Source organism: Sebastes umbrosus, chromosome 2, assembly GCF_015220745.1.
Source record: "Sebastes umbrosus isolate fSebUmb1 chromosome 2, fSebUmb1.pri, whole genome shotgun sequence".
NCBI lineage: Eukaryota > Metazoa > Chordata > Actinopteri > Perciformes > Sebastidae > Sebastes > Sebastes umbrosus.
The window spans coordinates 24,839,445-24,857,071 of NC_051270.1; the positions used below are offsets into that span (position 1 = coordinate 24,839,445).

At 40.1% G+C, this 17,627-nt stretch overlaps 1 protein-coding gene across 2 annotated transcripts; it reads right to left on the bottom strand.

Moving 5' to 3' along the window:
* Positions 1-387: 387 nt before the first annotated feature.
* ctdspl2b (CTD (carboxy-terminal domain, RNA polymerase II, polypeptide A) small phosphatase like 2b) lies at positions 388-16,634 on the bottom strand. 2 transcript variants are annotated; one of them, XM_037793058.1, is made up of 13 exons: positions 16,215-16,634; positions 11,124-11,318; positions 9,278-9,416; positions 9,047-9,196; positions 8,641-8,889; positions 6,899-7,004; positions 6,438-6,549; positions 6,269-6,355; positions 5,965-6,027; positions 5,791-5,870; positions 5,438-5,564; positions 4,674-4,769; positions 388-3,447 (listed from the first exon to the last, which is right to left on the bottom strand). In XM_037793058.1, the coding sequence occupies exons 2-13, from the start codon at positions 11,289-11,291 to the stop codon at positions 3,382-3,384; spliced, it is 1,443 nt and encodes a 480-aa protein (XP_037648986.1). In that variant the 5' UTR covers positions 11,292-11,318; positions 16,215-16,634; the 3' UTR covers positions 388-3,381. The 2 variants fall into 2 exon arrangements, with proteins under 2 accessions (XP_037648986.1, XP_037648994.1); XM_037793066.1 differs by having other exon boundaries at positions 6,899-6,995; positions 16,215-16,629.
* Positions 16,635-17,627: the final 993 nt, after the last annotated feature.

Below are 17,627 nucleotides of genomic sequence, written 5' to 3' on the forward strand. Positions count from 1 at the left end.
TAGGCAGGAAAAGCCAACACTAGGATCAGATCTAAATCATGTTCATGGAGAGACCTTCGTCTGGTCAGCTAACATTACTGCCAAGCAGCTGAAATATAGAGTGATATTGTGGTTTTAGCTGACGTGTGTCGCCTCACTGTTTTGAGCGATGTTCGTTCAGGTATATTTAGAGCGAGCAAGCGCGAGCCCGACGCTGACTTTCGTTGATTTCACGGCCACAGGTGTCGCTGTTAAGAAGCATTTCTGAAAGTTACAAATAGTCCATTTAATAATTGACAACTAATCGATGAATCGTCGCAGCCTTAACTAAATCATTCCTTTTTTCTCCCGTGAATTGTCCCACATTCTCAGAGTCCAGAGAAATAAAAACAAAGGGCATGCAAGAGGTTTTTAACTTTAAAACTTTGTTTCAGAAATTCAATGTAACTGTATATACACTTTACAATAGCATATAGCCAGAAGGCTAACAAAAGATGTCTTAAAACATTTTAAATACATCTTCAGCACAAATAGCAATTCTTGCAAGTAAAATGGCTTAACGGATATCGGAGGGGGAAAAAAAATCATTAACACGATTGCTCTTTTCTGCAGAAAAAGTGCCATGATTAAAATTTAATTCAGGACTTTCCCACAAAGCAAGCGGTATTCTCTACATGCTAAGTTTAACAGTTCAGTGACATTGCGCTAAACTAAACATACAGATATTTGTAAGAAAAAAAACAAAAAAACACTCCATCTGATGTAAAGTTAAATCTTCATTAATACATTTAAAAAGTATATATGACATGCCTTTTGAAATCAAAAATTCAAAAAGATTTTCCTTACTTTAAGGATTTTTTTTTAAACATGAAGCTGCATGTATTGTACAACACTCAGTGTACAATAAACTGGAAATGCACATAAAAATGAGCTCTGGATATCAAATGCCTCCCACAGATCCTTCAGAAACAAGCCAGGACTGAGTTACACATGATCACACTGAGGGGACGAGCACACCTGGGCTACATCGCACGCTCCAGGTGAGGCTTGCATACTGGCAGATGGCGGTCAGGATGGTGAGAGGTCATGGGGGCTGGGGGGTTGGGTAGGGGTTTACCATGGTTGGACCTCAAGACATGTTTCCTCTTCCGTGCACATTGTTCAAGCGTCCTCTTCAACGACTGAACGGCAGATAACGAGCTGCCATCCTTCATCTTTTTGCTCGTTGATGAGGAGCGAACAAAACAAGGAATTCGGAAAGACACTCAAGACTTCACCCCCATGTACAATTTACATTCATAGTCTGGACATGTGAGCTCATAACATTACGTCCGAGCAAACATTGTGCCCCTGTAACAATTTTTCTTGAACTAATTTCTGGAGAGCTACTAACTTCTGGTGAAAAAAAAAGAAAAAGGCAAAGACAGGCGGGCGCTGAACAGATGGAAACCATCTCTGAGCAGAACCTGCGTTAATGTGAGCAGCAGGGATAGTTTGGGGGCAGGGCACAGCAGGACTCACCTGGCAAATTTACTTAATTAAGGGGCGGGGGAGAGGGCGGGGGGGTTAAAACCAAATGGAATCACAGTACACAAACACTTACAGCACACCAAAAAAATAGAGGAAGGCTGGGTGTCTCCAGGGTTCAGTATCTGCAGAGCTTTGAGGTCTGATTGTCTCTTTCCATCTAAGCATTTTGGGGGCGAGAGCGCAGGAAACGGGGTCTAAGGAGGGGAACGTATGGCACTGTACAGGCAACCGAGACAAATCCAAACACATTTGCGTCAACATAAAATGCACTTTGCTTCAAACCGAACAGAAAAAAGGTTCAACAACGCATGCCAAATTGTCACAGAGATTCAAGTCAACTCTTTGAGGGTTTGTTTGGGCGATGACAGAAGACAAGTCAGGCATTTGAGCTTTTACCTCCCAGGTTTAGGCCTTGTAAAAGGATGCCTATAAAACATCTACATTTCTGCCTACTGTTTGTCTCACTATTAAATAAATTAAGTAGAAACAACAGAGTAAAATGTCAGTTTGGCTCGAGTGTCCAGGCTGATGTCGGGCAGAAACACATTCATATAGTTACCATTCTTAAACACAATGCTTTAAACTGCACTAAACATAAAAAAAAAAAAGCTTAAAAGTACAAAGTAAAAAGTATGAAACAGGTAGAGGAGCCGTCAGAGAAGCTGACTGTTAAACAGTATGTTGCTGGTGCCAGATGTGGCTGGTACAGGGTCTGGCAGAGATGTGCTACATTAGTCATAATGCTACTGCCATCAAATTACAACTAAAAGAAACGGATTTTAGCCATAATACTTGATTAGGAGTAAAAGACAATACTGATTATAGACAAATCAAATACTATTATTAAAAGAAAGGTCAACGTTGACACATATCACTTTGAAAATGAATGCCCTCAAACCGTCACGACGTGTCAGATTTACAGGTAAGGAGATTCTTAAATCCTAACATTTAATTAAGGAGCCATGTTGTCGATTTAACCCTCTATTTGTTAGAACAAACTATACTTAAAGTCCTGGATTAATTCCATTTCGTTTGACTATGCGGTGGACTGTCATCATTAATATGCACCCATGTTCTCCTGATAGGAAAAAAGGCTTACAATAAAAACATACACGACCCCTTTTAAAACATCATATCTTACAAACAGAAGTAAAACATTTTGAAACGCTATCTTTTTTTTTTTTTTTTAAACAATGAAACACCAGTTTTACCAGAAAAAAAAAAACTGCAACCAACAATAGAAACTTGACTCAGCTACGGAGGAATGCATATGATTTTTAAAGGCTACAGATTGTAGGTTTGCCAAACACCAAATCAGTGTGTGTGTGTGTGTGTGTGTGGCTGGGAGTAAACATACACAGGTTGATTAACAGGCCAGTCATTCCTGCTGAAAATGGTCTGTAGCCACAGAGTGTGGTTATTCGTCAGCGTCAACAGCGTGAGCACCAGGAGTTGGTTCGGGTTCAGGGACTCTGTCGGGGTGGAGTTCCTCTTTACCAGGCGGTGTTTTTATATCCACTCAACCAGCACCAAGACTTCAGAATTTAATGTGGAGGAGATATCCGGCTCCACAGCTGGAGAGTCAGTCAAAAAGAGGAGTTTACCTGGGCTTGTTCATAGCGTGTGTAATTTCATCTATACATTTAGAGATTTAGAAAATTTCGCCCAGTTCTTTAAAAATGTTTTTCTTTCCAAGTTTTTTTTTTTTAAAAAGCAACGGTGGATTTAAAAACAAAAACAAAAAATGAAAAAAAGCTAAAATTTTTAACAGTAATGGCAATGTTGTAGTTTGTAATCCAAAGAGGGGCTTTTTACACGCATGTTGTTGTCAGTCTTTTCATGTTGTCCCGTTCCGAGAGACTGTGGTCAAGTTCAATCAGGGGGCAACAAGTCGTGAAGCCGGAACCGCTCCCGAACGTGCGGCCGCACATCCTCATTCTGACGAGTTCAGCAGGCGGGACAACCATGAAAGGAGGAGATTAAAGAACAACTTAGCTTCATAGAAATGGTAAAAATAGTACGCTGAGGTACCTGTTGCCAAAGAGTGCTGCAGGAATTAGTCCTAAAATCCAGAAATGAGTTAGCATTTTAGCACCGGCTCCCTCGCCTCGAAGTCAATGGGGTTTTTATTAGGGCTGTCAAAGTTAACGCGATTATTACGCAAATTAGTTTTAACGGCACTAATTTCTTTAACGCAATCAATCTTTCTGAGGTTGTAGCGGTCTCAGTTCTAAAGCTAGTGAAGATACTGGCATCACATGAAACTAGACAACCTAAGGAATCCATTGATACCAACCATGTCATACTATACATTGCTCCAAACTTCTGCTAAATTTTGGCGAGGACAAACTGTCATGGCCATTTTCAAAGGGGTCCCTTGACCTCTGACCTCAAGATATGTGAATGTAAATGGGTTCTATGGGTACCAACGAGTCGCCTCTTTACAGTCATTTTATGATAATCACGTGCCGTTTGGAGCAAGTCATGGTCAAGTCAGCACACTGACAGCTGTTGTTCCCTGTTGCTTGAGTTTGCCATGTTCTGATTTGAGCATATTTTGATGCTAAATGCAGTACCTGTGAGGGTTTCTGGACAATATTTGTCATTGTTTTGTGTAAAAAATGTGCTATTAAATATTTCAATCGATTGACAGCCGTAGTTTTTATTTAGATGCCTGAAATAAGGTCTGTGGTTAAAACAAGCTTGAGAGATTTTAATGTTTTGTTCTACGATATAAAATACATCAATATATACTCCAGTTGTGAATTTTTAAGCTTTTTTATGAAAAGGCGGTTGCTAACAAGTGATTAATTGAGACTACTAGACGTCATCATGCCGACTCGTCCGCCTTTACAGCCTCCTTGTGTATACTCGCGCTCCTGCGACTGTGTTGTAGTTTGTTTATAGCCGAACGTTTGCGTTTTACTTGTGGCGATTGCATTGAGACTTCAAAAATCATAAAAGTGTTTTTTTTTTTTGATTTGTGGAGATTATCTTGCTGAACAAAACTTTTAAGTATCAATGGAAAAATCCCATTGGCTTTTTGTTGAGGGAACCCGTGCAATTCCAATTTCTGGACTGGCCTACATAAATACGTCATCCCTGTAGCACTCTATAGGTCCGACAATAACTATTGACCTATATTGAATTATAGGACATCTTACCATCTCAACCAGCTTCTCCAGGAAGGGAACCAGCTTGAGCAGCTCATTGTCATTCTTGTCCATGAACCAGCTCTCTATGGGAATCCCATTGGACAACTGTTGGAATGAAAAACAGAAACGTCAATGATCACGAGTAACGTCTTTGCATTTTTATGAATTATACATTTTTTTCAATGTGCCTCTCCAATGCAATGAGACAACTGAAATCAAAACTCGAAATAAAAAAAATTATTAATATACCAGGGTTTCCCACAGCGTATAATAGTGACTGCCTCCACTAATGAGGGAAGAAATTATTACACTTTTATGAAATATAGTATTAAGCTTCAGGGAAAACAAGCAGAGGAGCTACATCACACAGGAAACGCCACATATCTGATGAGTGCAGCGACTGTTGAGATAATCATCTGGTAAATACACTGACCACAACATGAGCTCAGCAGGTTACAATAGTTACTCATCCACATCCTAGATTATTAGATACGATATTAGAAAATTTGATATTGCGATTGTTGTTTGATTTTGTTGTTTGTTGTGATTAAACGCTACAGTATCTTAACTGTAGCTTTAAAACTGAGCCCCCACAACCTAAAAATCACAAGTTGCGTTAGAAATTAGTGGCATTGAAACAAATTTGTGTTAACACGTTATCTTTGACAGCCCTAACTTTTTAATATATTGTTCTTTGGTTGACTTTGGTGACAATTGCGTTGCTTGAACCCAAACACAAAACCGCCAGTGTTACATTTTGTTTAGATGTTCACCTGATATGCAAAGGCTTGCGGTGAATTGTCAATGATGATGGTCTTTGACAGGTCTCTGCCCAAGATGTTGAGGTCCTTGATGTAGTTTCCCTGGACACAGACACAATGCTCACGAAACAACCTGTGTCTACAGTTACAGTAGAGAGGAGAGAAAAAGAAAATCAATCAGTGACAGGGACAGAGCAATCAATAATTCAGAAAAACCACAACACTGACACCTCAACAGCAGCCAATGCCAACACCACTGCTGCACTCAGCTTTGAGCTCGACCTCCTTTCATTCAGGCTCGTATCAGCTCTTGAGTTTGTTGTGCAATTGTAACAGACCAATACAAAAAATAAAGCACACTGTACCTCACTAGCTGCTTTTTCGGATCCAAGATGTTGAGCAGTTTGTCTGCATACACCTTTTTAGAGGCCGTAAAAAGGATGATCTGGGAAAGGGAGAAAAATAAAAAAAAAGGTCAAATTTTTCAAATCTGACGCATTAATAACATTAATTAACAGGAGCAGTCAGGTTATATTTACCTCATAGATTTGAGACATGCGTTCCAGAAACTCTCTAAAGAACGGCCTCAGGCGCACATACACCTGCACATGACAACAGACCACAGGTAAGCATACATTTATGATCAACACAGACATTTTTCACTGCAGGTCAACATATATTTTACTGAAATAGTATTTATTTAGGCTTGTCTGTTGAATTGGACAGTCCTCCAACTGTACGAGTACTCCTTTAAAGTAAGGCTTTTTACAAATGACACTTTATCCCCCTCTAGTGGCATCATGAAATAAACTGAGGCAAACACTCCTGTAAGAAAGCACTTACCTGGTAAATGACATCTTGAAAGAGGACAGGGAAGGTAAGTGCTGCGTCCTCCAACTCATTTAAACTGCAGTGAACCAACGTTTCATCCTAATGAACAAAACAGAGAAGATTCTAAGAAACTCTTACAAATTAATGAATACATTATTTGTTGTTGTATACTATAACTGACCAGGTCTAGGACCAAAGAGAATTCAGGCGTGCTGCGAGTCTTCAGTGGCAACGCTGGCTTACGAGTGAGCTGCTCTTCTGTCAGTGGAGGAACGTGCTTGATGAAGAAATACCTACAAATCAAAACATCACACATACAGTACTTTAAGTCAATTAGTAGAGGTGGGAAAATCTATATAATTGCTTCATTTGAGTCTATGCGGAGGTAGAGGGAAGTTTCAGCTTTTATTGTTGTAGTCAAGTTTTGATTTGGTCTAATCAAATGTCTCACCATGCCACAAACAATGCTCCCATTTGCAGAGAGTAACTTTTGCCCCTCCCCTTGCTTATCCCTCATGCTCGGTTAAACTATCCCACTACTCCTTGCTTTCCAAATATCTGCAGTCTGGTTTTGTTGTAAATTATGGTCAATGGGGTCTGGATACAAGTATACGCATTTTATGACTGCAGTGTTTTACTCACGGGTCAAAGACTTCCCAGTCTTCCTCATAGGTTCCCTCTTGTGGTACTGCGGGGGGAGGAGCGTCCACATATGTCATATCTGGACTGGAGCCTGGAGCTTGGACCACAGCACGAACAAAATGGTAAAAAGAACAAGATGAGAAACAGTGACATAAAATGGCAAAATATTATAACCTCAACATTAGGGATGGAACGGTTCAAGTAAAAATGGCGTGCATGTATTGTTCGGTTCATTTGAAATAGGTTATGAGGCCCTTTGTGTGCTTTTTTTCATGTAGAGTTTGGCTCCCGTTTATTGCCACACCTCACATATATTTCAGTCAAAAAGGGCATGTGCAGAAAAAGAAAAAAAAACTTAAAATAAAGTAATCGAGGGAGTGGGGGGGGAAACGTTGCAGAGTGCAGCTGTCAGTCAGTTAAGGCAATGGCGAGTGGACATGATAAAGTACAGGATCCACCAGCATCGTTTCGCTCTGCTGTATGGGAGCATTACGGATTTAGTGTTACCTATGAAAATGACAAAAAAGAGTGGTGGATAAAACGGCGACTGTGTGTAAGCACTGTGCAACACGTGTGGCTTATGCTAGCGGCAACCCTTCCAATAAGATTAACCATTTATGAAGACATCACTCCGGTGTGTCCGTCGATAGCGCTAGGAGGAGAGACTCGGGTAGGAAAGAGCAACTCCTTCTCCCCGCAGCATTTAAACAGCCTCTACATGCAGACTCAGACAGGGCAAAAAACATAACTAAAGCATTGGGGAGGTTAATAGTGAAAGATATGCAGCCTTATGCAGTCGTGGAGGACACTGGATTTCAGCATATGATTAACGTAACGTTACTTCAGCAGCGCTACAATATTACCTCTTGCCGACACTTAAGCAGCACAGTAATTCCTGAACAGATACGACTAGGAATTGTCAAAGAATTGTCCAACACAGCCTACGTAGCTCTTACTACAGACGGTTGGACAACCAGGGCTACTGAAAGTTACTGAACTGTGACTGGCTGCCCACAACATCACTTCAGAGTGGGAGGTAAAAAGTTACGTTTTGCAGACGCGCTGCCTTTATGAGAGCCACACAGTGAGCATCTCTCTGATGCACTGACACAAGCAGTGACTGATTGGAAACTGGAGAGGGGCAACAGCACAATCCCTGAAATGAGTTTTATATGTATTTATTAATTATCAAATGGTACAGAAATCCAACCGTATTCCTTTCCAAATACTGCACTTTTCCAGTGGAAAAACTAATCTTTCAATTAAGAGCTGATAATCAGGAAATTGAGACACATGTTATACAGTTGTTGTTGTTGTTTTCTTTTTTTTTAGTATAGTTCTGGTTGAGCTTATGCTTCAATTTATGTTGATGGCATTAGTCTATAATTTCATCATATTTATATGAAAATAACAAAGCTGCATTTTTTGTTTGCACCAATTACTGTAGAAGACCTATTTTTTTCAATTAAGATTTGACAATGAAGAAGTGTTTATGTTCTTTATGTAACCCATACTTTTGTTAAGGCAAAAATTTGTTAACTTATTTTTGCCAAATAAATGAAAAGCATGTTGAAATCAGAACATGACTTCCTCGCTGTACCATAAATGTACCGAACTGAAAACCGTGACCCCAAAATACGTGATATGAACCGAACCGTGAATTTTGTGAACCGTTCCACCCCTACTCAACATGAATTAAAACTCTTGTTTCAGAACCGGGTGTTCTTAGCTGCGATATCTACCTGTGAGGGGTGGAAGGTCAGCATCAGCACAGAGCTCTCCCTCCCTCGCTGTGGGAGATACCTCAGGGATGTGGGGAGGTCGTATAGGTGGTAGCTGTGATACACTAGAGTAGAAGTTAGTGGTGGCACACAGTTCCTGTGTGGATGTAGCTGTGCTAGTGGGAGTCTCCACGACTTGCTCTATGTCCACCTGCTTTACTATCTCCTCTGCCTCCAATGACTGGTCTGGAGAGTCTGAGCCAGAGGAGACTGAAAAACAAATACAGAGAGGCATTTGAGCTGTGTGCTATCCTGACATAACTGACACAAAATAAATACATCAACACCATGATAAAAAACATTTGAGTACAGATATACTATAGGTTTGAGCATGATGCGAGCTACGAGTCAAACATGGTCTGCTTACCAGTTTTAGCTGGTGAGAAGAAGTTGAAAACGGGGGAGAAGATGGTCCCAAGAAGGGTGGTTCTGGGAGGGCTGGTGGGCAACTCAACGTCCGTTGTCTCCTCCAGACTGCCATTGGGCTTCTCCTTACTCCTGTCATGATTGGTTGCCTCTGCAGAGTAGAAGTGACAGGTTTAAGAGAGTAAACAGAGGAAAGACTACTGATTAGTGTTTTTCTTTGAGTGCCACTCACGTCCATTGAGGGAGCCTCTCCTGCCAACCCTGCTGATAGTCCTGCGGGGGGTGTTGGTTTTCGGGGTTGTAGAGGTGATCAGGTTGTTGTCCACATCACAGTGGAGGCGTGTCTTCTTGGCTGGGCTCTCTTGCTGCACCTTAAGGAGACAAGACATCATGCAGGAAAATAGTTGTAAGTAAATATAAACAGCCAGGGTTGTCTCAGATGAAAGTAGACAACAATGAGAGACACATGGTTAACTCCTTGGTCGTCATTCAAAATGTTGGTCCTAGATCACACATCCACCACTGGCCGATTGGAAAATTATATTTTTTTGTATATATATTGTCATACCATTTACAAATAAGGCAATATTGTTCCTTCCATTTTTCTTTTCTTCAGCAAACATTAATGGAAGGATGAGCTACCACTGATCCAAAGATGGCAAGTAGAGGATCTGCTGCGATAGCTTTTTTTAAGGACTTGGATATGTAGTCAAATATAAGGGTTGGGGTACGATTGGACAATTTAGTGACCAAAGACAGGCTGTGTCAAAATTCTGAAAAGGACAAATTTCTGACTGAATTCCCAGTGTATCTGCTGCTATGATCTGTGCCTGCAAACCAACCAACCAATATGATTACGGCATGGAATTATGCAGACAACACTGGCTGATGCAGCATTTTCAATAAAGCGTACAAAGAAGAAGAAAAACACAAAAAATGGTCAGAGCTTGTTTTTTGTTTTTCTGCATTTTCAGAGTGAGTGGTGCTTTTTCCTCTTTACATCTTCTATTATACCCATGGTGTGGCATAGGGTTGGGCGATTGGACGAATATATCGGCTATGGGCGATTGGAAGAGTACATAGACTGTTTTTTGCCAATATTTGTCAATCATTTTGCTAATTTAATGGTTTGCCTCTGAAGAACGAGAGCCGCTCATCCACTTCTCTGCAAGCAAAGAGAGACATTGGGGCTAAACAATGTGCAGAGTTGGCATATTTTCACATCTAACTCTGTGAAAAAATAGTTTATTTTGACCAAAAGAGAGTTGGTGATCATTGGAAAGACTAAAACGGTTTTGGTGAGATTTATTGTTGTTATTGTTTGTCGAGTTTGAATAAAGTGTGCTTTACGATGCTCCGCCACTAGAACGGCTGAAACTACAGCAGCAGGGCACACACACACGCACACGCAGCGGTTGCTGGGCTTATGATGGCGAGTTGGAAAATTTTAACATATCACCTAACTCTAGTGTGACATACAGTAAACCTGCAAGATCACAGTTATCATATACTGTACAGAAGCCATAAGATACCAATAATCAAAAAGGCAGAAATCTAAGTAAAATGTGATTTTTTTGTACTCAGCTTGTTAAGGAATTAAACAATAGATAAAGATAGGCAAGAAAACAAACTGAAGCAATATGCTAGAAGTCAGGGAGGACCATGAAATGACATATCATGTAAAAACATCTAAAAGTCCCCATCTCGTTCCAGAGGAAAAGCCTCTTTTAGCCAAGTTGACTTTTCCACTTGTTACTGCCTCCTGTTCCTGCACACCAACTCTGTGAGCCAGAAGCTAAAATTAGAACTGAGTCCGAGTTCTCAGACAAGCTGCTGCATTCCTCCAGACATTTCTTGGGAAACATGACACTCTGCACCAAGAAACACTGTATTTAACTCAGCGACCTGGAGAGCACAGTGATGAATACAGTTTTAACACAGAAGTGCCAGAAAAGCTTAGCTGTTAAACCAAGCACACTGAGAGGAGGAGGACAATATTCCAAAGCTCACAGAAGGGGCATCACACTCATATTTGCATTAAACTCAATTTAAAAAAATGTGATCAATGAGGTAGTTACCTTGACAGCATTTCCTCTGATGAACTTCTTGATGGTGGAGAACAAGCCCCTCCCTCCACTAGTGGGCGTGTCCTCTTCTACTTCTGAATGCCGCCGCTTGGTACGGGATGGGCGGCTTGCCAGACTGGGGTTCGGCTGCTGAGACGCCTTACGCATTCTCAGCCTCATTGTTTTAGCAGTCACATGTAAGGTTGTCTGTTATAAAAAAAAATGAAAAAACACAGGGAAAGATGTCAGAGAGTGTAAATCAATATGACTGTACAGTCAAGGAAACACATTTAAGCAAATACTCAAGTGTAAAAGTGGACGAACAGGTTGTTCCAAATCGACTCGACTGTTTTATGTCTGTGGGATGTATCTATTTGTAGTGGGGTAATACTGGTGCATTTTCTGCTAACATCTGGATGCATTCAAGATCCCCTTTCACTTACATCACAGTGGATCACGGCAGCCACAGCTGGCTTTACTTCCATTCGTAGAGTAAAAAAAAAAAAAAAGAATTGCCAGGATCTTATACACACACATACTTATTATTAGCTATGTACATGTAAGATCAATGTTTAAGTTGAGGCAACAAAATACAGTAACTGAATGGACAAATATTTTTAAATGTATCCAATCAAAAGGAAATACACTCCTTATTCTCTAAAGCTGAGGGATTTAATTGCTCTGCGTTGTCCTCGAGTATGTACAGGGAAAACTTAAAACCTATTCGCAGTGAACATGAATTGTCTGTCAGTCAAGTATGCCAGCCCCTTGCGCTTATGTAACAGCAGCTGGCTGAAAATGTGTCTGGACATATCCACAACCTGTCAGGAACCTTAAACACACAATAGCACCACTCTCAATATATACTGTAAATCTCACATACTGTAAATGTCATTCCCTACATCTGCTTTACATTTACACAGGGCTGTACTGTATCCATGAAGGCGTACGTGCTGTTGCTGAATCGCGCGTGCACAAAAACACCAACGAGTGCTTTAACAGCTTCAAGAGTACATAGTAACATTAAAGTAACAGGCAGGCGGGAAAAGTGGGACAAGTCAGAAAGTGAATTTACATGAATTTCAGTGTACTAGTTTGAGAAGGATACACTCCCTGATATCATAGCGCCTTACAGAGCCCTAAAATAAAACATATTTTGAAGACGTCAGCTACACTGGAACATCGATCTAGGAGAGATTTTATAATGCGAGTTGAAAATGTTAATTCAATTAATATTCAAGTTTCTCTGAGATCATTTTAGAAAATATAAACAGTGCATGTGTACTGTTGAGAGTTAAAAAGCTGATTAAGACTGTGCCACTGAGCTTTGATCCAGCTGACAATTACTTGGTTTCACTGCTTTTTAAGAGGTCAGCTTTACAGACAAACTTGTGAGTACGGCTCTGGGCTATTATGGCTTTTGCGGCAAAAATTGCTTATTGTTATCCCATTTACTTTGCCATGCAATGACTATAAATGAAGAGGGTAAAAATGATATCCCCCTTCCCACTTACAGTATTTTGACTTGGCAGGAAGCTAATGCTATACAATGTTTAACTTTTGATTAAATCATCCACTTCGTGTCCAAAATTAACTTTTTCACACTGGCCAAGTATATTTTTTACAGGCCAAAATAATAAATTGCCCTTTTGGGTCCCATATAAATTGGTTTCAGTACATTTCATTGAGTTAATAAAGTATGAAGTTGAATACCAAACAAAGAGAACTTAAATCAATAACTTATTTGCATGTTTGTTTTGATGTTAACAATGCAGCTAAGTTTAATTTAAATATATTTTGTGTAAAAAGTAGCAGTAGCAAAAACAAAAGCAGGGTAAATGACACCAAAACGCAGTAGAGACTGTGTAAACAAGTTATTTTAGTACAAACGTTTACCCGCCAGTGTGGCGGATAGCCTTCTGAGATTTACTCGCCAAATGGAAAATCTACCCGCATTTGGCACGTTATTTTCAGACCCTGCGTCTACCTGATATTTTGGAACGGCTGACTATAAGCCTTTTTTATGTACTTAACTACAAACATTGTATACAGTGTTTTACCAAATGTCTTTAGGACTTTATTCTGAAGCCACTGTAGGAGAGGACCTCTCTTGATGCTTTTGTGATCTTGGAAATCATTTAACTCATAACAAACAGCCCAAACAATTTGGATATAGACATCACAGTGTCAGTGTCACTGTCCTTCATAAATTAATTAACCACGTCTGTATAAAGTAACTCTGGCAAGATCATATTACTTCTGCAGTTCAGTGCTGTACTACTCACAGTACTATTTTACAGACTAGAAAGTTTGGTTTGACTCCCTTGTCCAATCTTTAGTTGGTTCAAAACCAACTTCAAAAACTACTCTGTCTACTGCCCTACTAGATCTCTACTTGCTCCCCTTATATTACAGGAAAATAACACTTACCACCACAATGATGGTTATGTTTTACGTGTCAAAATGGATGGATAAAAAAATAGCGGGAACAAAAGCCTTGAAGTTAATATGTTGATGACCATTTTGTTTGTTTTTGCTGAGGTGCTAATTCAACTACATGAATATTTCAAGCAGCAGTATTGAGCGTTTATTCTTTCTCTTTAAAGAAAAAAAAGATATAAAATATTTGCAGCTTAAATGTGTGCAGACCTCCTTTGTGCCCTACAGTTAAGTTTTTTGTCTTGCACCAGAGTTATCTTTGCCTGGATGTGCGCACACTTGGTCCATCTTCTGCTAAGCAAAAAATATCCCACAGGTTGTCCAAAAATCAGTATTGCTGAGAGTCTCCTTGTGACCACTGCTCGTCTTTGCTAATGCAATGTTTGTATGTGTTTGCTAAATATACACATTTTTAACACTTCCCCCTCATTACATTACATATTTTTTTGAAACCGATGCGTCAACAATTAAAGCTGCAATTATTTGGACTCTTGTGCCAATACATTTCTCTGAAACCTCGAGAACACCTGAAACAGTACAACACCTCTCTTTGGGGGGGGGGGGACAAAGGAGGACGGTCTGCAGGACAGGTAATAATGCACTATACTCATTTTTAACAGTCTCTTCTGCACTATATTCACTTTTTTAATAGTCCTGTATCACAGCTGTTACCATCCACTATATCAGGTGTAACAGTTTTCTTCAGTCCTTGTATTTTTATATCTGGTATATTTCTTTGTACTCCGCACTACTAACTTTTTACTAACATGTTTTGCACTATGGAACTGTGATGCTGGAAACTTGAATTTCCCTCGGGATCAATAAAGTTACTATCTACCTATCTATCTAAAAGCTGACTGATTTTGCTAAAGGGCATTCTCCCTGACTCTACTGGATGAGATTGCTCCTGTAATGTGATCATATATAGATATTTTACAGGTGTTGTTCTTGGAAATACTACTACATTATGCCTATTATCTCACTTTCTGTCTTGCTTGTATACATTGCAAAATGTTAGTATGTACAAACACACAAGGTTTTCATATTTCTGCTAAATAAAAACATGTAAGTGCCTGTTCTATTAACTGTAGGATTAAATCTCGACATGGTTTGCATGGCAACACCGCCATGGCTGCTGCTTAGCATCCACCTCTTAATGAAATCACCCACTAACCGAGGATCATGCACGCAGCTATGGTAGGAGCAAGTGAGCGGGAAATAAGAACATGCATGCCCACTGGAGACTGTATGAGCTGAGCTAGCAGACGCTACAGCGGAGGAACCAGCAGGGCCTCGCTGGTTGAGACAACCCAAGGCTAAGGTTGGCTGACTAGCTGACGAAGTGGTTAAAGCACACATCCTGACTGGAAAAGCAGATTTGATCCACGTGCCCCAAATCAATGCTTGTAAAAGCTGCACTAATTAATCACGACTATCAGTGACTTTAGCAGCTAGCTCGAGTAAGCTAATGTCAACTGAACGAGCTAACTTAACAAGTGGTCGTGTGTTCAGTCAGTGGTTATGAATGTCTGCAACATTAGCTTTATATAGTAGTTTATTTTAACACTGGTTTACTATACGTGACGTCAACTGTTAATACAACTCGGTAACGTTAGCAACAAGGCGAGCCCAGACAGGCTAACTGTAACCGTTAGCAACGCCAGAGCGGCATCGCACATTTAACAAAATGACGTTAAAACAATGAACCAAAGTCTGAAGTATTAACTATCTAACTGAGGTTAGGTGTGCTGAGCGGGTTGACTCCACTGTCTCCTCTAATTATATACACACAAGGTTAAACATCTCCGTTATCTGAGAGTGAAACTCCGTCAAGACATCGTCAATCAAAACAGCTAACGATAGCTAACACCGCTAATGCTAACATTAGCTGTGCCAGCTAATACTAACGTCAGCTAGCACAGCTAATGCTAACGATAGCTAACACAGCTAATGCTAACACAGCTAATGCTAACGTTAGCTAACACAGCTAGCTGATGCTAACGTTAGCTAGCACAGTAACGGTTATCCAGATGAGCCGTTGATTCCGTCGATCGACGTTATCTTTAGCCAACAATGCAGTTGATGGGGCTTCATTCATCATATTGTGCTTAACGTCACACCAACAATGTGCAGCTCAACCTCCAGTGGAAGGATAATAATAAAATGGTATAAAATACGGTGTTAGCTAGCTAGCTAATGTAAAGCTAGCATTAGCAACGGTCAGTAGTGGAATGACAGTTTGAACGTCAGTTAGCCTCAACGGAAGCTAGCTAACGACGTGCGTTAAAATCAACTGCTTTATTAGTTTTAACAGGATGCTACAGCTTATATGATATATGTTTTATGTATTGAGCAGCTTTAGATAGTTATGAATGTTAACTAAGATGTGTCGAGTGGACCAGGAGTTAGACAGGTCCGTGTAGGTAGGCCGTGTTTTAGCTGCCTTTAGCTATGTAGCCTAGCACAGTTAGCTTAGCTTAGCGTTAACCCGACCTAGCCTTCTGGGATAAACAGCTCCGGGCTCACAGATGAGCTCACAGACAGACAGACAGACAGACAGACAGGTGAAGTAGACATATCTATCCTGTCGTTAACCAACAACAGAACACAACATAACACCGCCGAGCAGCCAGAAGACAAATGAACGATACAAGGTTGACTTACTTTACAGTGATCCGCAGTGTCTGGCTGAGAGCGACTCAACACCGATGATTGGCCATCACACCGGAGGAGGCAGCGGGTTGTTTTCGTGATCTGATCTGACTTCTCTTCTGTGTATATATATATCTATCTATCTAGTTAGTCAAGGGCCGTCTCTCCGAAACGACAGATCGTTATGTTACCAGGCGCCATTTCCCGCCTCTGCTCAGCCTCTTGAAGGCAGAGACCCGTATGGGACACAGACACACCCCCTTACCTCTCTGAACAACACCAGCCAGGCTGCAGACAACTACTACTAACACTTCTCTTCTCTCCTCACTGCTTTGCTCCTCTTTAAATGACTGAATATTGTTATCAAAATGTATGCATGTCTTTACTGAATATACTCATTATCACCACTGAAAAGAAAAACACAAAGGGCATAACAATTATGAACTAAAGACATCCAGGTGCTCAACATCCCCATCACCTTTGCAATCAGAAAATCATTTCTTTACTGAATATACTTAACATATTCATGTGCAATATACACCTCAAGTGCAACTACCTTTGTTTACATTTTATTCATTACATCTACCCTACCTATTTTACAAGTGCAACTACCTGTTTTACATTACATCTATTTTTATTTTGTTATACCTCTAGTGCAGGAGTCAGCAACCTTTACTATCAAAAGAGCCATTTTAGGCAAAAAAAAAAAGAAGAAAATCTGTCTGGAGCCGCAAAACATTTGAGCATTATGATGAAGTTAACACAGTTTATAGTGTAAGTATATAGTATATAAGTCTAATAAAGTGAGGGCCAAAGAGCAAATGTACTACAGAGTATTAGGGCCACATTGAGGGAAAAAACATCTGAGATTTACAGAATAAAGTCATATTACGAGAAAAATATATTCTAATATTATGACTTTATTATCAAAATAATTCCGACTTTATTCTTGTAATATTATGACTTTATTCTCAAAATCTCTGATTTATTTATTTTTTCCTCAATGTGGCCCTAATACCCCGTCGTATCCACAGGGAGCCACTGGAGAGGGGTTAAGAGCCACATGTGGCTCCGTAGCCGCAGGTTGCTGACCCCTGCTCTAGTGTAACACTTCTGCTTATATTTATTTATTACATCTACTTCACCTGTTTTATTTGCTTTATAACTGTGTGTGTGTTTTACCTGTTATATGTTTCATCTGCCTCGTTTAGTCTTGTCAAGTATTTGTTTTAAAGCACTGACCAGAAGTGGCAACTGTGAATCTCGTATTTAATACGATGACAATAAATCTTTCTATTCTATTCTATCTATGTTTTATCTATCACTGAAAAGAAAAGCACAGGGCATAACAATTATGAAGTAAAGACATTCAGGTGCTCAACATCCCATCACCTTTGCAATCAGAATACACCCCGAGTCTCCACT

What these genes read in the sequence shown, in the direction of transcription:
- ctdspl2b (XM_037793058.1), bottom strand. Translation starts at nt 11,291, where the DNA reads ATGAGGCTGAGAATGCGTAAGGCGTCTCAGCAGCCGAACCCCAGTCTG. An exon ending in GAGAGGCTCCCTCAATGGAC is followed by an intron (nt 9,197 to 9,277) that starts GTGAGTGGCACT and finishes TCTACTCTGCAG; the next exon opens with AGGCAACCAATCATGACAGG. An exon ending in GACTGGGAAGTCTTTGACCC is followed by an intron (nt 6,550 to 6,898) that starts GTGAGTAAAACA and finishes TTTGATTTGTAG; the next exon opens with GTATTTCTTCATCAAGCACG.